General features: G+C 34.8%; 3 protein-coding genes across 3 annotated transcripts; 1 reads left to right on the forward strand and 2 right to left on the reverse strand.

Moving 5' to 3' along the window:
- The first annotated feature begins 2,430 nt into the window (after window positions 1-2,430).
- On the forward strand, window positions 2,431-5,364 carry LOC126712633 (psbP domain-containing protein 3, chloroplastic). Its single transcript, XM_050412039.1, has 9 exons — window positions 2,431-2,682; window positions 2,792-2,907; window positions 3,034-3,099; window positions 3,522-3,602; window positions 3,689-3,771; window positions 3,879-3,954; window positions 4,695-4,813; window positions 4,918-4,962; window positions 5,086-5,364. Exons 1-9 carry the CDS (start codon window positions 2,486-2,488, stop codon window positions 5,110-5,112), a joined length of 810 nt encoding a protein of 269 aa, XP_050267996.1. The 5' UTR covers window positions 2,431-2,485; the 3' UTR covers window positions 5,113-5,364.
- A 764-nt stretch (window positions 5,365-6,128) lies between these two features.
- On the reverse strand, window positions 6,129-9,546 carry LOC126712632 (SWI/SNF complex subunit SWI3B). The gene is made up of 6 exons (XM_050412038.1): window positions 9,177-9,546; window positions 8,620-9,089; window positions 8,003-8,413; window positions 7,268-7,406; window positions 6,729-6,859; window positions 6,129-6,653 (listed from the first exon to the last, which is right to left on the reverse strand). Exons 1-6 carry the CDS (start codon window positions 9,412-9,414, stop codon window positions 6,468-6,470), a joined length of 1,575 nt encoding a protein of 524 aa, XP_050267995.1. The 5' UTR covers window positions 9,415-9,546; the 3' UTR covers window positions 6,129-6,467.
- Window positions 9,547-13,242: 3,696 nt separating this feature from the next.
- Window positions 13,243-19,261, reverse strand: LOC126712634 (uncharacterized). Its single transcript, XM_050412040.1, has 8 exons — window positions 18,067-19,261; window positions 17,599-17,722; window positions 16,802-16,931; window positions 15,573-15,609; window positions 15,211-15,451; window positions 14,196-14,306; window positions 14,009-14,107; window positions 13,243-13,716 (listed from the first exon to the last, which is right to left on the reverse strand). Exons 1-6 carry the CDS (start codon window positions 18,295-18,297, stop codon window positions 14,209-14,211), a joined length of 861 nt encoding a protein of 286 aa, XP_050267997.1. The 5' UTR covers window positions 18,298-19,261; the 3' UTR covers window positions 13,243-13,716; window positions 14,009-14,107; window positions 14,196-14,208.
- Between the last annotated feature and the right edge of the window lie 447 nt (window positions 19,262-19,708).

The raw sequence follows: 19,708 nt of genomic DNA on the forward strand, positions 1-19,708 counted from the left end.
AGATGAGTTAAAGTTGAAAACTAAGTTTTAGTGGCTCACTTGAGCGAAGTCATACAACAAGACTTGTCGTCCAATAAACCAATTACTTAGTTTGGCATACAAAATAGTGATATCAACATTTTACTTGCTCGAGCTAAACGAAGAGCTGGCTAGAACAAGGTGCTAGTTAGAAACAAGACGTCTTCATTGGAAATATTATAAAAAATTAGTTAAATTACAACACTATTATCAATTAATTGCCTACTTAATGATGCATTAAAGTTTTTTAATGATGCATTAAAGTTTTTTAATGATGCATTAAAGTTTTTTTTGTTCTTTAAAGCAAAAAATTATTGTTCTTAGCTCTTATCCAATGGATAATAAAAAGTTGGACCTATAAAAAGGGGATTCAATAAAGAATAATAAATTTTAAAAAGTTTTCCTATTCACATGAATACGCTATTGCAAGTTTCGCCCACAAGTTCAAGTCGGCAAGATGGTTTTTTATTTTATGTCATGAATTCATGATTACCTTGGAATCTTTTTGGTCGGAAAGAAAAAGACGGAAGTAATGGACAAATGACTTTTAAATTTTAATTACACTTTTTAGGCTTGAATCCACTTTGCTATAATTTTAAATTAACTCTGTCAAATCCTTCTCCGTTATCTGCTTCTTCATCAATGATTGAACAACAAATTAAACTGAATAAGCATCTGATTAAAAACATATTAATTCCTAAAAATCCGTACATAGACTAGCTGAACATCTCAATTAACTAGAAACAACTTGAAAAATACCCTAAGAGTGTTTACCGTCCATTTGGATGGAGGAGTGGAAAATTGGGAGGATGAAAAATTAATAGGAGAATGGAAAAGTGGGAGGATAGAAAATATTTAATTTTCCCTTGTGTATGTTTGGTTGGAGGGATGAAAAAGTGAGAGGGTGGAAAACTCTTTAATTTGGTTGAAAAGAAAAGTGAGAGGATAGAAAAAGTAGTTTATATAAATTGACTATTATACCCTTGTTACATAATAGGTAATAAATAGATTTATTTATACTCGTTAAATAATATTGTGAAAATATTGTGGTAATATTTCTCAAAATTTTTTATTCTTTATATCATTTGTCCTTTCTCAGCCTTCCTCCCATCCATATGTTTTTTTTTTCTTATTTTTCTCCTCCACACGTTGTCCTTATATCTCTATCCCCCTTCTTTTATTTGTTTTGTCTTCCTCATTCAAGAACGTTCCAAGCTTCCAGCTAGGGATGGTGCAGCTCTCATTCTCTAGCGCTCTCTCTCTCTCTCTCTCTCTTTTTTTTTTTTTACTTGATTCCAGAAGGCATTTGTGTAAAAATGCCATAAGTCCACTTTTCTGAGTTTTCTCCCCCACAATTTTCCTCCCGATTTGGGAGGATGAGATTTGTGGGCCCGGGAGAGAAAATTTTCTCCCGGGTTTTCTATCCTCAGTGTTTTCCATCTTTTGCCAAACAGTGAAAAACACTGTTTTCCACCCATTTTTCCTTCCTATGTTTTCCATCCTCTCTAAAATCACCCCAACCAAGCACAGTGTAAGAGTGTTTACATCAGATAATGCAAAATAGAAAAATGCTTAATTTTACACAATTAAGTCCTAAAATCATTCATATTAGTCAAGTTAAAAAAATGTTTGGATTTGTAAAATTACTGTTTATTTACACCATTACTGTAATTTTGTATTTTAATTTTTTTCTCTCCTCTTACTCTCATAAGATTCTCTCTTGATAGGAAGATAATAATAATGAAAGAATAAATATAAGTATTTATATAAAAAATAAAAAATAAAATATAGAATAGATAATTTAATGGAGTGTTTTTGAAAAGTAATTATGTAAAATAGATATATATTTTTACACAGGTCAATGCCAATGGTAATATTTTATTGTGTTGATATCTTATTTTATTTTTACTGTTGATACTTGAGAGGACTATGTCAGTCTATTTTTGCATTAATTATTACTAATACTTTACTTGTGTTAATATTTAACTTTATTTTTACTGTGTTAGAATTTACTTTTCGGAAAACTACTTGCAATTAAAAAATAAAGATTTTGGAAACCCAAAATTATTTGTGATTGTTTTTTTTTTTGAGAAATTATTTGTGATTGTTTTAAATATTAACTATCCAATTCAACTTACTCCTCAAAAAAAAAAAAAAAAAAAAAAAAAAAAAAAAAAAAACCTATCTAATTCAACTTAATTAACAAAAGTTTATTTTTAAAAAATAAATTAACAGAAGAAAATGATATCTTTATTTGTTTTTTAGGTTTTTTTTTTATCATAAAATAGTAGTAATAAATAATAATTTAGCTAAAGAGAGAAATATACGCCCAAATAAAAATAAAAACAAAATAGAAAATATTTGATAAAAATAAATACAAAATACCCAGAATAGGAATATTCGATTAAATTACACACACACACACAAAAGTACTAACAAGCGGATACGAGAAGCCCATCTAAAAGTCATGGCGTCTGTTTCTTCACTACATCGTTTGCTCCTGCGACCTTCCAATTTCATCTGCCACTACACAGCTTTATCCAATAACAAAGCTCCACCAACTTCAAATTCTAACTCTACTTTCTATGTTCTTGGTTCAGTTTCTCCAGCCACCAAACATAATGTATTATGTTGCAAGAACAGCGAGCAGCATCAAGAACAAAGGTAAAAGTCTAAAGAAACTTTATAATTTCTATTTCATCGTACTTTTATTATTATTATTTGGGTTCACTTTCTTCTTTGTTTATGTTTATGTATTTTTTATTTGGGTCAGTTTTGAGGTTGAAGAGCTATGTGGAGCTAAAAGAAGAGAAGTTGTACTTCAGTTGACAATTGCTGCATTTTCTTTTCCAGCAATCATTTCAAGTGCAAAAGCATTTGCTGAGAACGGTGTGGTTCTCATCTCTCACTTTCAATTCCTAGTAGATTTCAACTTTTTCTTGTCTTTTTTTTTCTCAAATTTTTACTTGAAATTAATTTGTTACTCAAATTATATCTTATATCATTTTTTTTCAGATGTACCTGAGAATTTTCGTGTTTATACCGACGATGTGAACAAATTCAAGATTCTGATTCCACAAGGTGAATAGACTAAAGCGAAAGCGTAAAGTGAATTAAGAATATAGACATTAGCCTCGATAGTATTGAAAGTACTAGAAGTCTAGAAAGCACTGTACTTTGTGTTTCCCTTGTCATATGATATGATACATATTTCTCATGTATGATAATGATACACCAGTGAATGATGATCATGGTTTGATCCTACCATTGTAGTTTTTGAGTCAAGGGCCTGACTCAATGACATTGCTCAGTTCTCTCATAAAGGAGAATCTAAATTCATATATGATCTCTCCCAATTTGTCAAAAAATAGAAGTAATTTCTGGGATATAATACACACTCACACACACTCACGCTCAAAAAAAGAAAAATGAAATTTGTTGTTAGAGCAATTATATAGCACATAACCTGAACATAGTGATTGAGTGACTTCTTGTTTATGCAGATTGGCAAGTAGGTGCTGGGGAACCTAATGGATTTAAATCGATAACGGCTTTCTACCCAGAAGATTCTTCTAATTCAAATGGTACACAAAAGTTTCTTGATGGATCTGTCTCCAGTAATTTACTAAACTTTCTTTTAATATTGAAATTGCTCACTGGGTTGCCTCAGTCAGCGTTGTAATAACGGGGGTTGGACCTGATTTTACAAGGATGGAATCGTTAGGCAAGGTCGATGCTTTTGCTGAGACACTGGTGAGATCTTATTCTCAATTCTCAAATATTCTAATTTAGTGTGTTTAAGTAGAGAGCTTGTTTAGGTAACATGCCAATTTTTTTTACATTCCAAATGTGTCAAACAGGTTAATGGATTGGATAGAAGCTGGCAAAGGCCCCCAGGTGTGGCTGCGAAGCTCATAGACTGTAGATCCAGTAAAGGTAATTGCAGCCACTCTACTCTGACAATGCAATGAAATGTGAACTTTTGAGAAAATTTGTTTGGGATTGTCTAAAATCTAATTGGTGCACTTCATTCAAATAAAACTGTCGGTGTGTGTCAAATTCAGTATAAAACCCTATACCTTATGGAAATTTACTTTTTTGTTGACCGTCGAAAATCAGAGATTACGTAGCGCCTAAAAAAAAAAAAGAGATGGGACTCATGGAAGTTTTGACCAAGTTCTCATCTAGGAGGTGGATTTCCATCCTGCATTTTCTATGTATCACTTCACTTTCGGCTAATGTTCTTTAAAGAAAAAACTTTTAGATGCATAAATATTCTACATTTCATTCTTTATATTAAATCTGTCTCTGTCGATTATCAAAAAATCTCTGTCTCTGTCTCTGTCTCAGTCTCAAAAAGTAAATTTTAATTCCAAGAATTGAGGAAAGGAATATAGTCAAACTAGTGACTTCCATGTCATGTCCTGAGGCTCATTCTTTATATTAACCTAATAAACTTGATTCCCAATTTCATTTATTGAGTATTCACTACAAAACTCTGGTGGAAGTCGCAGACATATGTTTTCAGTCTCTCTCTCTCTCTTTCTCTCTCTCAAAAAGTAAATTTTAGTTCCAAGAATAGAGGAAAGGAATATGCAAAATAGTGACTTTGTCATGAGGCTCATTCGTTATATTAATCTAAAAAACTTGATTCTCAATATCATTCAATGAAACAGGAATCTATTACATTGAGTATTCACTACAAAATCCTGGTGAAAGTCGCAGACATTTGTTTACAGCAATTGGGATGGCATCCAACGGCTGGTATAACAGACTATACACCGTAACAGGCCAGGTAGATCTTACCACATTGTAGTTCTTGTACTTCCATAGCAGTTAGTCCAAGGTTCAGAGCGCACATTCAATACTAAGTACATATAATTTTATATTTTGCTGCAGTTCATTGATGAAGAATCAGATAAATACAGTTCCAAAATTGAGAAGGTGAAGTGATGTAAACTTATAGCTCCTTATTTCCTGTTTTCACTCACTAAAGGTTTAAGGTTTGGGCTTGCTCCACGAAACTGGCGGATAATTCACTTATTGAAATGCACATCTTATTTGCAGGCGATAGCATCCTTCGGGTTCATTTGAAAAGATTTTGGCAAGTGGAATGTAAAAGTTTTGGCTTTCAAGTTTCAAGTTCTGTCTCACTAGCTTTGAATATCAAACATTTTACACGGAATTTTAATTTATTTTTTTTAGGTTGGTCATTCTGAATGATATTAAGTTACTAAATTCACTGCATTCAATCCAGCAGTTAACCGGCACACAGATTGCTAAATTTATGCAAGTTCTGAACAGATTTATATAGATGAGATGAGAATCATGAGATTGCTTTTTTAAGTATTATATATGAGATTGCGTTGCAGCTCAATCATTTTCTTCCCATAATGATTTTGGTAAGGATTGGAATCTTGGATAACTGAAGCAGACAAACACCAATCGCAGTTGAGAAATCCACAACAGAGTATTAACTTCCTAATAATGTTCTTTGGGCTTTTCCCTAAAAGAAATGTAAATACTAAAGCCAACTGCAGCAGATTACTGAAGGTGAAAAATTGCAGGTTACAAAGGCAATCCACCGACTGTTCAAGGTTATATTTCATATAAACTTCTAGGATCGATGACATGACACACTAGTTCTTAGAAATTGTCTACACTTATTCAACACTATACACAGAACCGGAATGAAACAAGCCAAGGGACTACCCACTTATAACATACTTTAAAGTTAGTGTTTAAACTTTAAACACTATATTTAAAAATAAAAACGTGATAGTTTAAAAAATAATTATATGTGCTCATCTAGTAGCTACAGCCTACAAAAATTAATAGTTTTGCCATTATAAATGATTTTTTATATGACAAAAAAAAAAAAAGATTATAGGTATATAATATTTACTCTATATAGTTGCTTTTTCAGAAAAGGTCGAATTCAAGTTTTACACTTCACTTTCATGAATACTTACATATGTCAGAATTGACTTCTCCAACCTAAAATATAAGGATTAGAATTCTCATGTTCATGAGAATTAAAAGATTCTCAGGAAGTTTTACAGATAAATACAAAACCTTCATGAATTATTGGAAACAAAAGTAATAACTCAGATTCTCAATATAATAACTCAATAAAAACAAAAGTAATATACATGTAGAAAGATATTGGCAGATGCATGCCAATGTTGCCAAATGATAAGTGTGATTTTTAAAATTGAGCACAAACCTACAAGGGGGACAGGAAAAGAAAAACCTACATGGGGGACAGCTGGGCAGGGAAGAAGCTTTGCATCTACAACCAATCTAATTTGATTTGAGAGTAAGTTTTGCAGATCCAGAGAGAAAGTCAACTAACAGGCATGGGGGAAAAATATGGCATTTTTGGTAAGTAAATAGATAACTAGGAAAAAAAGAGGATAAGTATATAGATATTCATGAATCTTGGAATATCAATCTATTCTTACACTCTTCTGCTCCATGCGTTCATCAGTTTTTGGTGCAGAACTTCTATGAAACAAGAGGGTAAGCTGATCAACAAAAAGCATGTTCTTCATTTGCTCCAGTTGTTGCCATTCTTTTTCCATCTGCATATCTAGGTTCTCAAAATGAACAAGCTTATCTTGGATCTCCTTCATCTGCATTGACTCCTAATGTTTAGCAAATAATCTATGTGACAGGAGCACAAAGCAATGACTGAGAATCATATAAACCTGAACTTCTGCAATCCTAGAAACTGCTCTCTCCACATCCAGCTCTTCCTTCTGAAGCTGTGAATTTGCTTCCACAAAAGCTCCTTCTGATGCATTCCCAGTGGCGTCGCCATTAGGTGTAACATCAGCTTCTGCATCAGAAATATAGAGCCATTATTCCGCTGAAAGTTGAGTGGTCTCCACAATAACACATTCCCCAACTAGCATTCTCTGTAGCTTTTTACTAATTAATAGGTATTTGGCCAAAAATTTACTCAGTTGTAAATTTTTAAAATTTCCCAGACCTGACAGGTTGAAGGCTGCCATACATTAGTAATATTTGCAATATGGTCCCAACTGACAATATACTTATATCACAAATCAATTGGGTAACACCTCCTAGAAAGCACTAATTGAATAGTTGCATACTTAGTACTTATTAAGTTTTACAAATTCAAATCAGTAACATCCTAGGCACAATTCCAGCCCATATGCAGTAAAATATGTCAGTCCAAATCCTAAATGCCTGAGAGCAGCTCCAAATAAGAATTTTTGTATACCTTGCAATTTTGTAATTTTGGCAAGAGAACCTTGAGGCTCTTTATTAGCTCCACGGCCCACCTGAGAGAGACTCGTAACTGCCGCTCGGGCAGCAGCTTCTGCAACATCTACACCCGCCAATGCTGAAAGAAATGCAGCCTGAGAAATGTTCCAAGCACAAAAGTCAATGTTGACCTTTGGAATAACCCGCATTGGTTCAAAATAAAAAAATAAATCAAGAATTATACTGCCAACCACATATACTTGGATAAAGCACACTTAAGATTCAGTAATAGGAATAAACTACAAAAGATCACTAGATAAAAAGTCCATAATCTAAATCCATTCTGGTTGAGCACTTGTTATCTATATAGATTTCCATATGTAACACTATTAGATTAGAAGTGAACCCTGGTACCCTTGAACTAAAAGACATGGTGCAGCAAAATCATAAAGGGAGGGCGAAGGCTATGACTATTGTTAGAGCACTTTATGTTCAGCCCATTGAGATTTTCACAAGGAAGTCCTGCAGCAGTCTAACCCAACCTAATAAAATTCTCCAGAAAGAAAGACCCTGTTTAAATAGCAAGGCCTACAAAATGATTCCCAGACAAAAAGTAACCCTTGTTATGGATTCGAGCATACACTAATCCGTCCTAATCATAAGGTCCTGCTTATTGGAGTTGTAATCAAGTTCTTTAAACAAATTAAAGCCATACCCATTACCAAGATTTGAAATAACCCCATAAATATACCTGAGCCATAATTGGGTTGCTTGCATCAGCAAGAGGTGTGAGACACAGTCTTTTACTGGGGAATGATGCACCCGAACTTTCTAATCTACGTTCAGCATCAACATGATCCTTCATTTGATTATATTTGACATCAACCTCCCCGGAGTCCGCATGTTTAAGATATTCCTCCCCAAAGGGAAGCTTAAGGAAATGCGCGACACATTCCTTCTCGCTTCTACCACCAACATGTTGTGCCACCCTCCTCCAGTCATCACCATAGTGCAAAATAGCTTCCATAAGATGCAAATTTTCTTTCTCCGTCCAATCTGTCTTCATATCTTCACTGATCTCAACCCGCCTGAAATCCGAAGAGTTGACACCAACCCGGTAGTTCCCACGGACATAGCATCTTGCACAAAGAGTCAAGTCATACTGCTCAACAAAAGACAAATTCCCAAGGATCAGACCCTTTGGCACCAATCAATTAAAGATGAAATTGATTACAAAAAGGCATACTAAAGATCAGTTGCAAGCACTATGCTGCCAATTAAGATTTGGGTAGTTGTTATTTATTCGGAAAACTTAAAATAAATATAAAATGTATGAAAAAAAAAGCAGAAACATTATATAAAACTGACCTTATCACAAGCAAAGCAAGCAATGCTGCAAACAAGCTTGCAACCACTACACACAACCTTAGAATTTTCCTTACTAGGACCCGCCGACGAATCAGCTGCTGCCGCGGCCGCAGCAGCAGCAGCGGCTTTAGCTTCGGCGCCCTGAGAAGAAGAAGAAGACTTGGTATCCTTGTCTTCCCATTTGAGTGGCTTGTTTTGTGCGGAGGGAGAGTAATTGATCAAACCCCAAGCCTCGAGAAAATCGAAGACCCTACGAATGGACCCCACGTCGCCCACAAGAGTCTTTCTAGCGTCCGTGAAGGTTATTTTTCTCGAAGGGGCTTGTTGACGTTGATGTTCTCTGAATTGCTTGACGATGGAGTTTCTGTAGTGCATGTAAACCTTAGGGTTCTTGGAAGGAGAGCGAGAATCGAAGAATTCTGGGAGGAACCGAACCTCGCATTCGTGAATGTTGTCCCATGAAAACCAACCTAATCAAAATTCAAAATCCAAAATAATTAATTACGTAAATTATAAAACAACAAAATAAAATAAATAAATTGTTAGTTGGGACATACGGGAATAACTGGGGATGTGGATGATGTCAGCATCGGAGGAGGGAGGTGGATCAGGGGGTCTGGGAGTGGCAATGGCGACGGCGGTGGCGGTGGCGGTGGCGGGAGTGTCGGGTTTAATTGGGGTTTGGGTTTGGGGTTGTTTGGGATTGGAAGGGGTTTCCGAATCGGGTTCGATTTCGGTGGTGGAGGGTCCGGGGGGTTGTAATATAACCGGTGTAGTTGTGATAGTAGTCGCCATTTAGAATTAGCCTCTCTGACTCTGAGTCTGAGAGGCGAGAGGGAGAGATAGAGGATACAAATTTGAGATCGCGAGCGAGTCAGTTCGGGTGGGCAGAAAAAATAGTAACGGGTTTGTGTATCACCCACTTCAGAAACGGACCTTGGATTTGGTATGTAATATGTATATATAGTTACCCAATAGGCTTAGATTTGGGTTTTGGAACTTATCATTATTATAAATAGGCCCATTCCTGTAAGAAAAGGCCCTGAGCCCAGGACCCAGCCGAATACTCTCTCTCTCTCACGTTTTTTTTTACCGAAAGGTAGGACCTTAAGATAATTTTTTTGAGTCGTCCGGGTTAAAGAAATTTTCTTCTAAACTGTTTTGAAAGAAAGCATTGACCAAATAGAAGAGACTTCTCTAGTAATAGTATATATCAAAATTATAAACTAGACTTCCATAAAAAAAAAATAAAAAAAAAAAATTATAAACTAGAACCTTAAAGCATAATCTTGATCATTAGCCAAAAAAAGCAAACTACCAACCCCAATACAAACATTGGTTCTTATCAAAAAAAAAAAAAAAAAAAAAAATACAAACATTGATTCTTAGAATATAACTACCCATATATGTTGGTCCTTACCCATATATAGTTATTTTCCTTTTATAGGAGAAGAGTAGTAAAAGAAGACGAATACAAGTTAATAAGAAACATGTTAATAAGAAAAATAAGAACAAGTACATTGTTAGTTATTTGTAACTTTACATAAAATAGGTTTATTCTTTTTCATGAGTTGATACTTGATACTTGATACTTTACTTTTGTAAAAGAGGTTTCACATGTTTATCTCATTCCTTTATTTTGTTGATAAGATTGAGATATTATTCATCATCTATATGACATAAGGCTTATGTCATCTATACGACATAAGGCTTATGTCATCTGGTCAAGATTTTTTTTTTCTTGTGGTTAATGGCTTCTAGCAAATTTCCAACTTTTTTTTTATTTGACTTGTAGTGGATGTACTTAATTGGGATTTGAGTAACCATAAGCCTCGTACGATTTGTTAGCACAGATATTTTGAAATTTGATTCCTTAATTTGTTTTGCTTAATTGAACAAATTAATTAGGGTTTGTGCTCTTATCAAAAAAAGAAAAAAGAAAAAGAAAAAGTAGGGTTTGTGCTACAATAAATTATTTCCTCAACATGTGGTAATTCAAAGGAATTAATCATTCTATCTTCACATAATTATTTTTTCGCTTGTTGCTATTAGAAACCGAATCTAATATGGTTGGAAATTTTTTTTAATCTAACTCACCCTCTTGCTGAAGGTGAAATATTTACCCCATTTCAGGTTCTTACTAAATAAGAGAGCAATGTTTTAAACATAGCAAAAAACTGATATCATTGGTTTGTTGTTAAAACTAGAAAAATACTTGGTAAGCTATTCCCCATTCTATATGTCCGTTTGGTTTGCGCATCCGTGTTCACGCGTCTGGCGTTTTTGGGTTTTTTTTTTTTTTTTTTTTTTTTTGTTTTTTTTACCAGCGCTTGATGTACTGTTCATGAGACATGAACAGTGTATTTTAGGTCAATAAATAGTGCTAAACAGTAGTGAACAGTAATAAACATTAACCAGAATTTTTTTTTTTTTTTTTAATTTTCAGCAAAATAAGCGGTATCCAAACCGGACCAAACGCACACTATAACTTCATTTTTCATGATTAAAAAGAGATTAACTTTGGTATTCATTAATGCATATTGATATATCATGACTTTGAAGCAAGATTTTTCTAGTCTTTTATTTTCAAGCCTTTGTTGAAATGCTTCAAAAATATCATGAGTGAGCAAGCCTTTTGCTTTCTCAAAAATTTAGAAGAGAAAAAAAAAAAATTCCAATTTTTCTATTTGAAAATATTGAAGTTTTATAGCTTCGTTATTTGCTCAACTATTTTTTTTTTCTACCAAATTACTCAAGTTATTTGAACTTTACCTTTTTGATTCAATTTAGAAATTTCATGATTATAGAAATAATTTATTTCTAAATAGGCTTATTTTGTCGTTTTCAGAGAAATATCCATCAATTTCATTGCGCTTTAAAAAGCTTGTCTAGCGTATTATAGGCTTTGAAGCAAGCGCCTCAAACCTCTTAAAGCCGTTAAATTGTGAATGACATGACTTCATGTTGCATGGATTTCTAGTTGGAATCCTTCATCATGTTTAGGTGCTCGTTTGGAGCTTTTGGAGCCTTTTTGGCTATAGTAACCAAATATCTTTTTATGAGGTTCATGGATTCTTGCATATAGATGGATCTCTATTAGTTTCTTGTTTAACAGTTTTTCATGATGATTACTACTTTAGAAAAAAAAAACTGAAATTAATAAAGGTTATATCTATCAGACTTCAAAGATATAATTTACAATATTATTAGACCATTTTAATATTTTTCCTTTCTTTTATTTGTCATTAAATCTTTAACAACTTCAATACCTATTCTGATAATGGTCAACCAGACTGAAATTGGATCACCCTAGAGGATACTAGTAAACAATTTAAAGAAAATATTTTATGAGAAAATGAAGAAATAAGATAACTAACTTTTCATGTATTAACCGGACCCTATTTTTATGCATTTAAAAAATAAAAATTGAGAGGAATTGGGTGGGTGTGCGTGAGCGTGAGCGTGACACTAGCTCAATTTGATGAGAACAATTGAATTCAGTAAATTGAAATGGAATCCAGTCTGTTTGGGACAAATTAAATTCTTTTTTAACTTATTTCACTTTGTACAAATACAAGAAGTCGCAACAAAGTTGTCAACGTTACAAGTGTCGTGGGTTTCCACGACGGGAACTAACAAAATATGATCCCAACAAATAACAACTGTGACAATGATAATAACGCATGCCACCAAAACAAATTGGACCGACCCAGCCTACTATGACCGACCACAACCATAATTTTTTTTTTTTTTTTTTTTTTTTTTAATTTTCCGAAAGGGACCACCTCGAGCAAAATGAATAATTAAAGTATAGAAGATATCACCGACAACGAGGTGTAGAATATATGACGTAATAACAACCCACGCACAATGTCATCATACTCATACACAAACAAAACTTTTATGAAAAAATAAAACCAGTTCCAGCACAAAAATACAAACTTTAATTGAAGAGGATTTGTATTTAAAGAAGTTTATTTACAATCGAATGTGGATACACATTTTGAAAGAATGCAAAACAAAATTATAACCTTAAAAACTGAAAAAGATACAGAATCAAGGGGGTAATGAAATGATCTCCTATGCCTCTAACGAGGCTTAGAGCAGAGGACAGTGACATACATACTATAATGACATTATCGAACAACAAAGGTAATGATGCCACTCGAGCAAGTAGCAAGCAAACATTCTCTACAAGGGACAGTCGACTAAGAAAACGAACATCGACAAAAAACATTCATGATGATTTAACACATTTTTAACTTCGACATGCACGTGCTGGGACCTATTATTTCTCTTTCCTTACCACCTGGCTCACACATCACATGCCAATGCCAATGCCAATGCCATTGTTAATTAACACATGGATAGGACAAGATCAGCAAAAGACATCCTCCCCTATGTATAAAGGGCCCTACGACCTTGAATCAAGGCACCGAATGTGGCATTTAAATTGCCACCTAGTTAACGAGGTTCGAGAGCAAACAGTGAGACTCAATTGGAAGTTCATCAAAAAAATAAGATTAATTTCTTGACCATTAATCTTAGCATAAATTGACGATTCCTAACCTTCCCATAAGGCAGGCAATCAAAAATCATAACGAGAACTAGTAAACACACAAATTCTTCTCAAATAGGATATATACCTGAAGCTTCTCCCATGTTTTGAAGCCAGGCCCTCAATAAAATCATCCAAGATGCAAGAGTTAATGTTTTTCCAATAAAAATCCTAGCACTAATATGCACAGAACAGAACACAAATCATTTATAAATACAATGGACCCAACACCACACAGAGCACCAGAGACTATCTATACACCCAAAATGCAGGGACTAGACTATAAAAGAATCATATGTTGATTCTAAATGATGATTTTTACAGAGTTTTATTACTACATGGGTGCTAGAAACCGATTCCAGCACCCATCAATCCATGAATGCCTGCTACTCTTCCTGAGCAGGGGCATTATATGAGGGTTTAAATAAACTAGGGTAAAGGTCCTAATGGAAGTGCAGCCCGCATCTTCCACATCCCTTCTCCGCCATCTGGAGCGACTCAGACATTTGACTTCTCTGGTGAGCATGACTATGTATGACCTGCATAACATGAAAATAACATAAGAATGCCTGCGGCATAAATACTCATATCAGAAACTAGTTAATTTAGGGATTCAAAGTGTTGGGAGTCTAAAAACTGTAATTGGGTTTCAGAGAACCTCATTAAAATCAAGATATAGACCAGAAAAATAAATATGAAAATATAATTAAAGAAATTCAATAAAAAATTGCACCCATCATATATTCTACTTCTCCATCATCTCATATTAATCGGACTAAATATTAAATTCGTATTCAATGAGGCTACAAATAATAAATTTAAAACTTGTACCTCTAGAATGCAAAATATTTAATTTGCAAGGCTAGATCCGAAGCCCGCCACTCAAGTAGCAGTTCCGCTGCTCTTAGTCCTGCTGCAATCTAAGGATACCTGAAAACAAGAGACTCTGACAATAATATCATACAGGTGGTAAATATAAGCAAGATCATGGCAGTATCTATCCTGCAATGGCACTCACCTTGATCAACCCCTCACCCAGTTGTTTGGTCCGAACCGCTACCTTGCATATACTGAGGAGAAGGAGCAGGAACTATAAACTGTGGTTGTGCTGCAACAGGTGCTGCTATACCTGAAAACAAATGTATTTCCCTGCTCAGGTCTATATAATGTTATAATCTTTTTTGAGAATTTTACGGAGCAAATTTCATTTTGAATTTTCCCCTCCCTTTCACATCAGGAGTGGAAGACTTGCTTTATGACCTCATTTTTGGTGAACTTTTTCTTTCATGAATGTCACCTCCATATCTTTTTCCTACTTTAATCATTTATCTTTCTCCAAACTTTACTTCATCCAGTCATCAGATGTATAATTTTATGAGATTCCATCACCATTTCACAACTCCAAATTAAAACACCATCCCAAATCTTTTTCTAAAGCTGATTCCCAAGATTCCAATCGAACAATGGCCTCAATTCATGGTATTTTACAACTTTTTGCATTCTCATTTCTCTATCTTATGGGCTGTACAGACACATGCTACAAGATAAGATTCTTTTTGGGGGATTTAGTTATGGCCTCAGGGAGAGGAAGATAGAGAGAGGAGGGGGGGGGGGGGGGGGGGAGTGGATTCGAACTAGTGAACTCCATTTCATGAGGTGTGGTCTCTAGCTGATTGTGCTACCCTTTGGGTTCACAAGAATTTGGTAAATCATTTGAATGTTAAGCAGTTGTTTCGGCACATTTTCTGTTAAAACAGTCTGATAACTATGGTAAATTGCTGAAATAAACATTAAAGGCTTGACTCAAATTGTAAGGTTCTTCAATATGGCTTGCATTATTGCATACCATAAAAAAACTGCTAAATACATCGACAAATAATTTTTTTACAAACGAAAATTGCAAAATTTTGTTTTCCAGAATGTTGATAGCAGAGAAAAGGATTAAAATCTTTCATGTTGTAATCCTCGTTGTGAGGTGCAAGTGGCCATTCATGTTATAAAGAAACAGAGCTACTTTGCAGGACATGAAGTACCTGTAGGATATGGTGATTGAATTGTAGGCATAGGCGAAGTTGTTATTGCATTAACACCGGGTCCACCAAACTGTACTATTTGATGACCTGGCATAGCATAACTGGGCACTGCTGTATAACCATGACCACCAGGAATTGTTTGACCCATTTGTCCATAAGGATAAACAGCAGTGTTAACTGTCCCAGGTACTCCATAAATCTGAAGATATTGCTGACCTGCATAAGGGTTGTAAACACCACCCTGCAAGAAGAAATAAAACATAAAAAATCATTGCAAGAAAATCACAGTATTCTCACACTCTTTTATAACCCTACTTAAATGTGGGTTTCAATAACTGCTACAATTTTGGAGCAATGCTGACCTGTGGATACACATATTCAGGTCCATATGTTGCATACCTGCACAGAAAAGACACCATTGGAATTTTTTACAAGATTATATATTGACACAAATTGAGGCTAAAGCGATTGTTCTTAAGGTCTGGACAGTGGCTACCACATCACTTTCCTTTAAGCAAATGTTGGAATTTTTGTATCTTTTCAAATTTAGATGCTAGATTTGCTTTTAGGTGTTTCTCTTGTACACATCCTGTGTACTAGGGTTGCACCCTTTATTGCACTTTTTTAGATGAATTTTATTACTTATTAAAAAAATTCTTGACTCAAATTGAGAATGTTGCTTAGACCAAAGTCATTTGCGTGATGAACAAGAACAACATGCAGCACCATTCATAACAATGAAATGACCAAGGTTTTGCAAGCAACCACAGGTTGAAGTGATCCTTTCCTATCAATGAGCCATCTCATGCAAACCTAAGGAATAAATCAAGAAAATGGTGAGACTAACAACCCTAATCTGTGTTTCTTATTAAACTACCCCTATCATGATTCTTGCCTGTTCAATAAACATTGAGCTGGGGTACATATCCACCGCGACTACCACTTTTTGCATTCCTGCAATTACCAATCACAATATGTAACATCACTGGACGAAACCAACCCTGACATCTGAAGGAATGACTAAGTATTCTTATTACGATTCTAAAAGTGAGGTTGCATGTTGTGATTGGTATATGCAACATAAAAAGAAATGCAAAAGATAAAGTAGCTGCAAAGGGGTGTACTGAATTGAGCAGAGTGGTCACCAATTATTCTAAGGCCACTGAACCAAGAATACATAGGCCTAAGTGGAACACATTCAGCTCCAATACACATCAGCCCCAAGGCTATCACTTAATTATGAGAATAGTGATAGAACTTTCGCAAGACAAAACCCAAACAATATTTTCAGGATTGAATCAACTAAATTATTCTTCCTATTGCAAGTGAACATCTAAGTAAAGTTATTACTTCAAGACAAATAAAAGGGGCATGTCACTATTAGCCAAACAATGTTCAATGAACACTGTTTTAAAACATAATTTCAGTTAACCTTCTATTCCCCCCCACCCAAGAAAAAAAAAACAGCATATATACTCACACATACCTTTCTCTCTCCCCCCCCCTCGCCCCCCTTCTAATTATGGTTTAGACATGAAACTTGAACCTAGCTAAACTGAGCTGACTAGCTGCTTTGAAATGCACAACTTACCCATAAGGAGGATACATTAATCCTTGTTGGTAGCCATAAGAAACTGGTTGCTGGTAGCCAAAACTTCCAACGTAAGCCCCTCGGGCGGCTTGCATATTTCCGATGTATGGGCCTGGTGGTCTCAAACGTCCTATGATAAACAAAAGCAGAAAGAAAAATACAAAAAATAAATCTTACTTAAAGAAACTGACACATATAGATGATTTTAAGGGCTGAAAGTCAAACTGAGTGAAATTAAAAACCACACTAGCTCAATTATCTCCAATTTTAGGCATTAGCTTAAGTGTTTAATAACCATTTTTTTTTTTTTTGGAAAACAACAAACACACAACTCAACATTGATTCCACATTTATTGCACTAACAACTGCTACTTCATGCACATACAAAAAGCTTCCAGATTGGCTTGAGGGTAGCATAAAGAGAGTCCACTACTAACAAGGCAACACAAAGTGCATGTCAAATATTCATTCCCCCAACAACATAGCTCAACCATATCTGCTTTTAAGAAAACTGCAAATCCAATTACATACAGCTATGCACAAAATGACATTGTAATTTTGTAATTACAATGCACCCTCCACATGTTTTTATAGGGGAGGAAGTGCCATTTGAGCTAGAGCTCATATTAGCACAAGGACAGAGAGGTCTTTGGTACGAGTATACAGCATAACATACATGGTCATGAATCTTCTAAAAAATGTATAGAAAAAAAAATCCACCACAAAATATTGAACAATATGACCTAACAATGAAAACAGCAACAGGGGAATTATTAGCCAAATGCCAAATATCATACCATAATGCATAGGAGGCCGAGGTCGCCCTAGTGAAGCCAAATTACAATTTGCTCGCCTGCCATCAATAATTGGGGTAGGATCAGCACAGGCTCTCCTAGCAGAATCCGGGTCGCGAAAAGTTACCTAAACCCTCCATGTAAATACGGGGGGGAAAACCAAGTCATTCAATAGTGAAACAAGTACCCCTCATCAACACAAACTAGCACAGATTCAAATACATTGACTAGCAGAACCAATTTACTCAATCAAGCAGATACTGATAACTAAGAACAGCTAAAATTTTCAAATTTCCAAGGTGGCACACATTACAGACCGTTCTGATCAATCCTAGGATCATTGAAAGAACAACCAATATCGTTTACATCTAGGTGTACTAAACTAATACTCATTTCAAATGAAAGACATTTATTATTAAAAAAAAAAAAAAAAAAAAAAAAACCCAGAAACTGAAAACAATAAATACTCACAAAACCATAGCCTTTTGATCGACCGGAATTCTTATCAGTGATAACGACAGCCTCAAGAATCTCACCGAACTGCTCGAAATAGCGTCGCATAGTCTCGCTCTGTGTCTCCCAAGCAAGTCCCCCAACAAACACCTTCGTATAAGTTGTATCACCAAAAGGGGAATTCAAGAACTGATACCCAGAACCCGAACTCGATCCCGAACCTGGACCCGGAATCGACTGGTACGCCATGAATGACAATTTTAATTTTTTAATTTTTTTTGCCACTTAAAAAAAAAAAAAAATTACCCAATTGAAATTCAGATAAGGAAAAAGATTCGATCAAATTGAGTGATACTAAAGTCGACCCAGTAAACACTAAGCCACATATTAAAGGAAAAACCCTAGAAAAACCCTAGATTTTGACGGCGAGATATACTGAGAATCCACATAGAATTTAAAGGGAATCCATGAAAGATAGAGAGTGAAGCTAATCTTCAAAGAGAAGGAAGAGATCGGAGGAATATATGTATATATATCAGCCTAAAAAAGAATCAATAATTACATAAAAATAGAAAGAAAAAAAAAAAGAAAAAAAAAAGAAAAAAGAGAGAAAGTAGAAAGAAAGAAAGGAAAGGAAACCCTAGAATAGAGGAGGTGAGGTCGGTGATGGGCCAAGAGGTCGGTGATGGTGGTGAGAGATTGGATAATGGAATTTAACATATAGAGAGAGAAAGAGAAAGCATGGGCTTTTAGGGTTGGGCTGTGTGTGAAAGAAATAAAAAAAAAAAAAAAAGAAAAAAAAAAGAGAGAAAAGGTTGGTCTCTCTCTCACTGCTCAGGTCAGCTCAGAGAGAAAGAGAGATATATAGGTGAAAGAATCTTTGGAGGGTACTAATCGAAATAGAAACTTGATAGTACTAAAATAGCGTCTAATTATACCTAGTAATGGTATTTGAGGATTTAGTACTACATGGATAGTAATTGTTGTAGGAGAATTGATTTTCTTCTTCTTTTTGTTTTTTCATTGTTGGGTTGAAGAAAAAGAAAGAAAATGGAAAGAGGAGGAGTGTAGGGGATTAGGATTTAGGGAGAGGAGGAAAGAGAGAGAGAGAGAAAGTCATGATTTGCACTGAAAGAGGAGAGAGAAAGAGAGAGAGAGAGAGAGAGAGTGAAAAAGAAGGAAAAAGTTGGACCCTTTTGTCTTCGAGAGTTCTCAAAACAAAAGAGAAGGAGGGTGTGGATTGTGGGTCCCATGTTATTGTTTTCCGCCAACCCAGAAAACCTCGTTATTCTCTCTCTCTCTCTCTCTCTCTCTCTCTCTCTCTCTCAATTTAGAAAAAGAGAGAAAAGAAACCTTCTTTCTTTGTTATTTCTAGTTACTACTACTACTCTCTCTCTTGCTCATTTTATTTCACTTGTCCGCTTTGCTTTACTTTACACGTACTGGGTGGGATAATTAATGGCGGTTTGGGAGGTGTATTTAAATAATAAATTTTAGTTTTTATAAAAATATGTATAGGTGAAAAAATATGTAATGTTGTTTAAAAATTGAAAATATATGTTTAAAATAATATGTTAAACAAGGCTTTGTATCACAAACATTTTTATAGCATTGTCACAATTTTGTTACATGGATCCATAATTTTATTTTCACTACTTAT

This window comes from Quercus robur, chromosome 2 (genome assembly GCF_932294415.1).
Source record: "Quercus robur chromosome 2, dhQueRobu3.1, whole genome shotgun sequence".
NCBI classification, from domain to species: Eukaryota; Viridiplantae; Streptophyta; class Magnoliopsida; order Fagales; family Fagaceae; genus Quercus; species Quercus robur.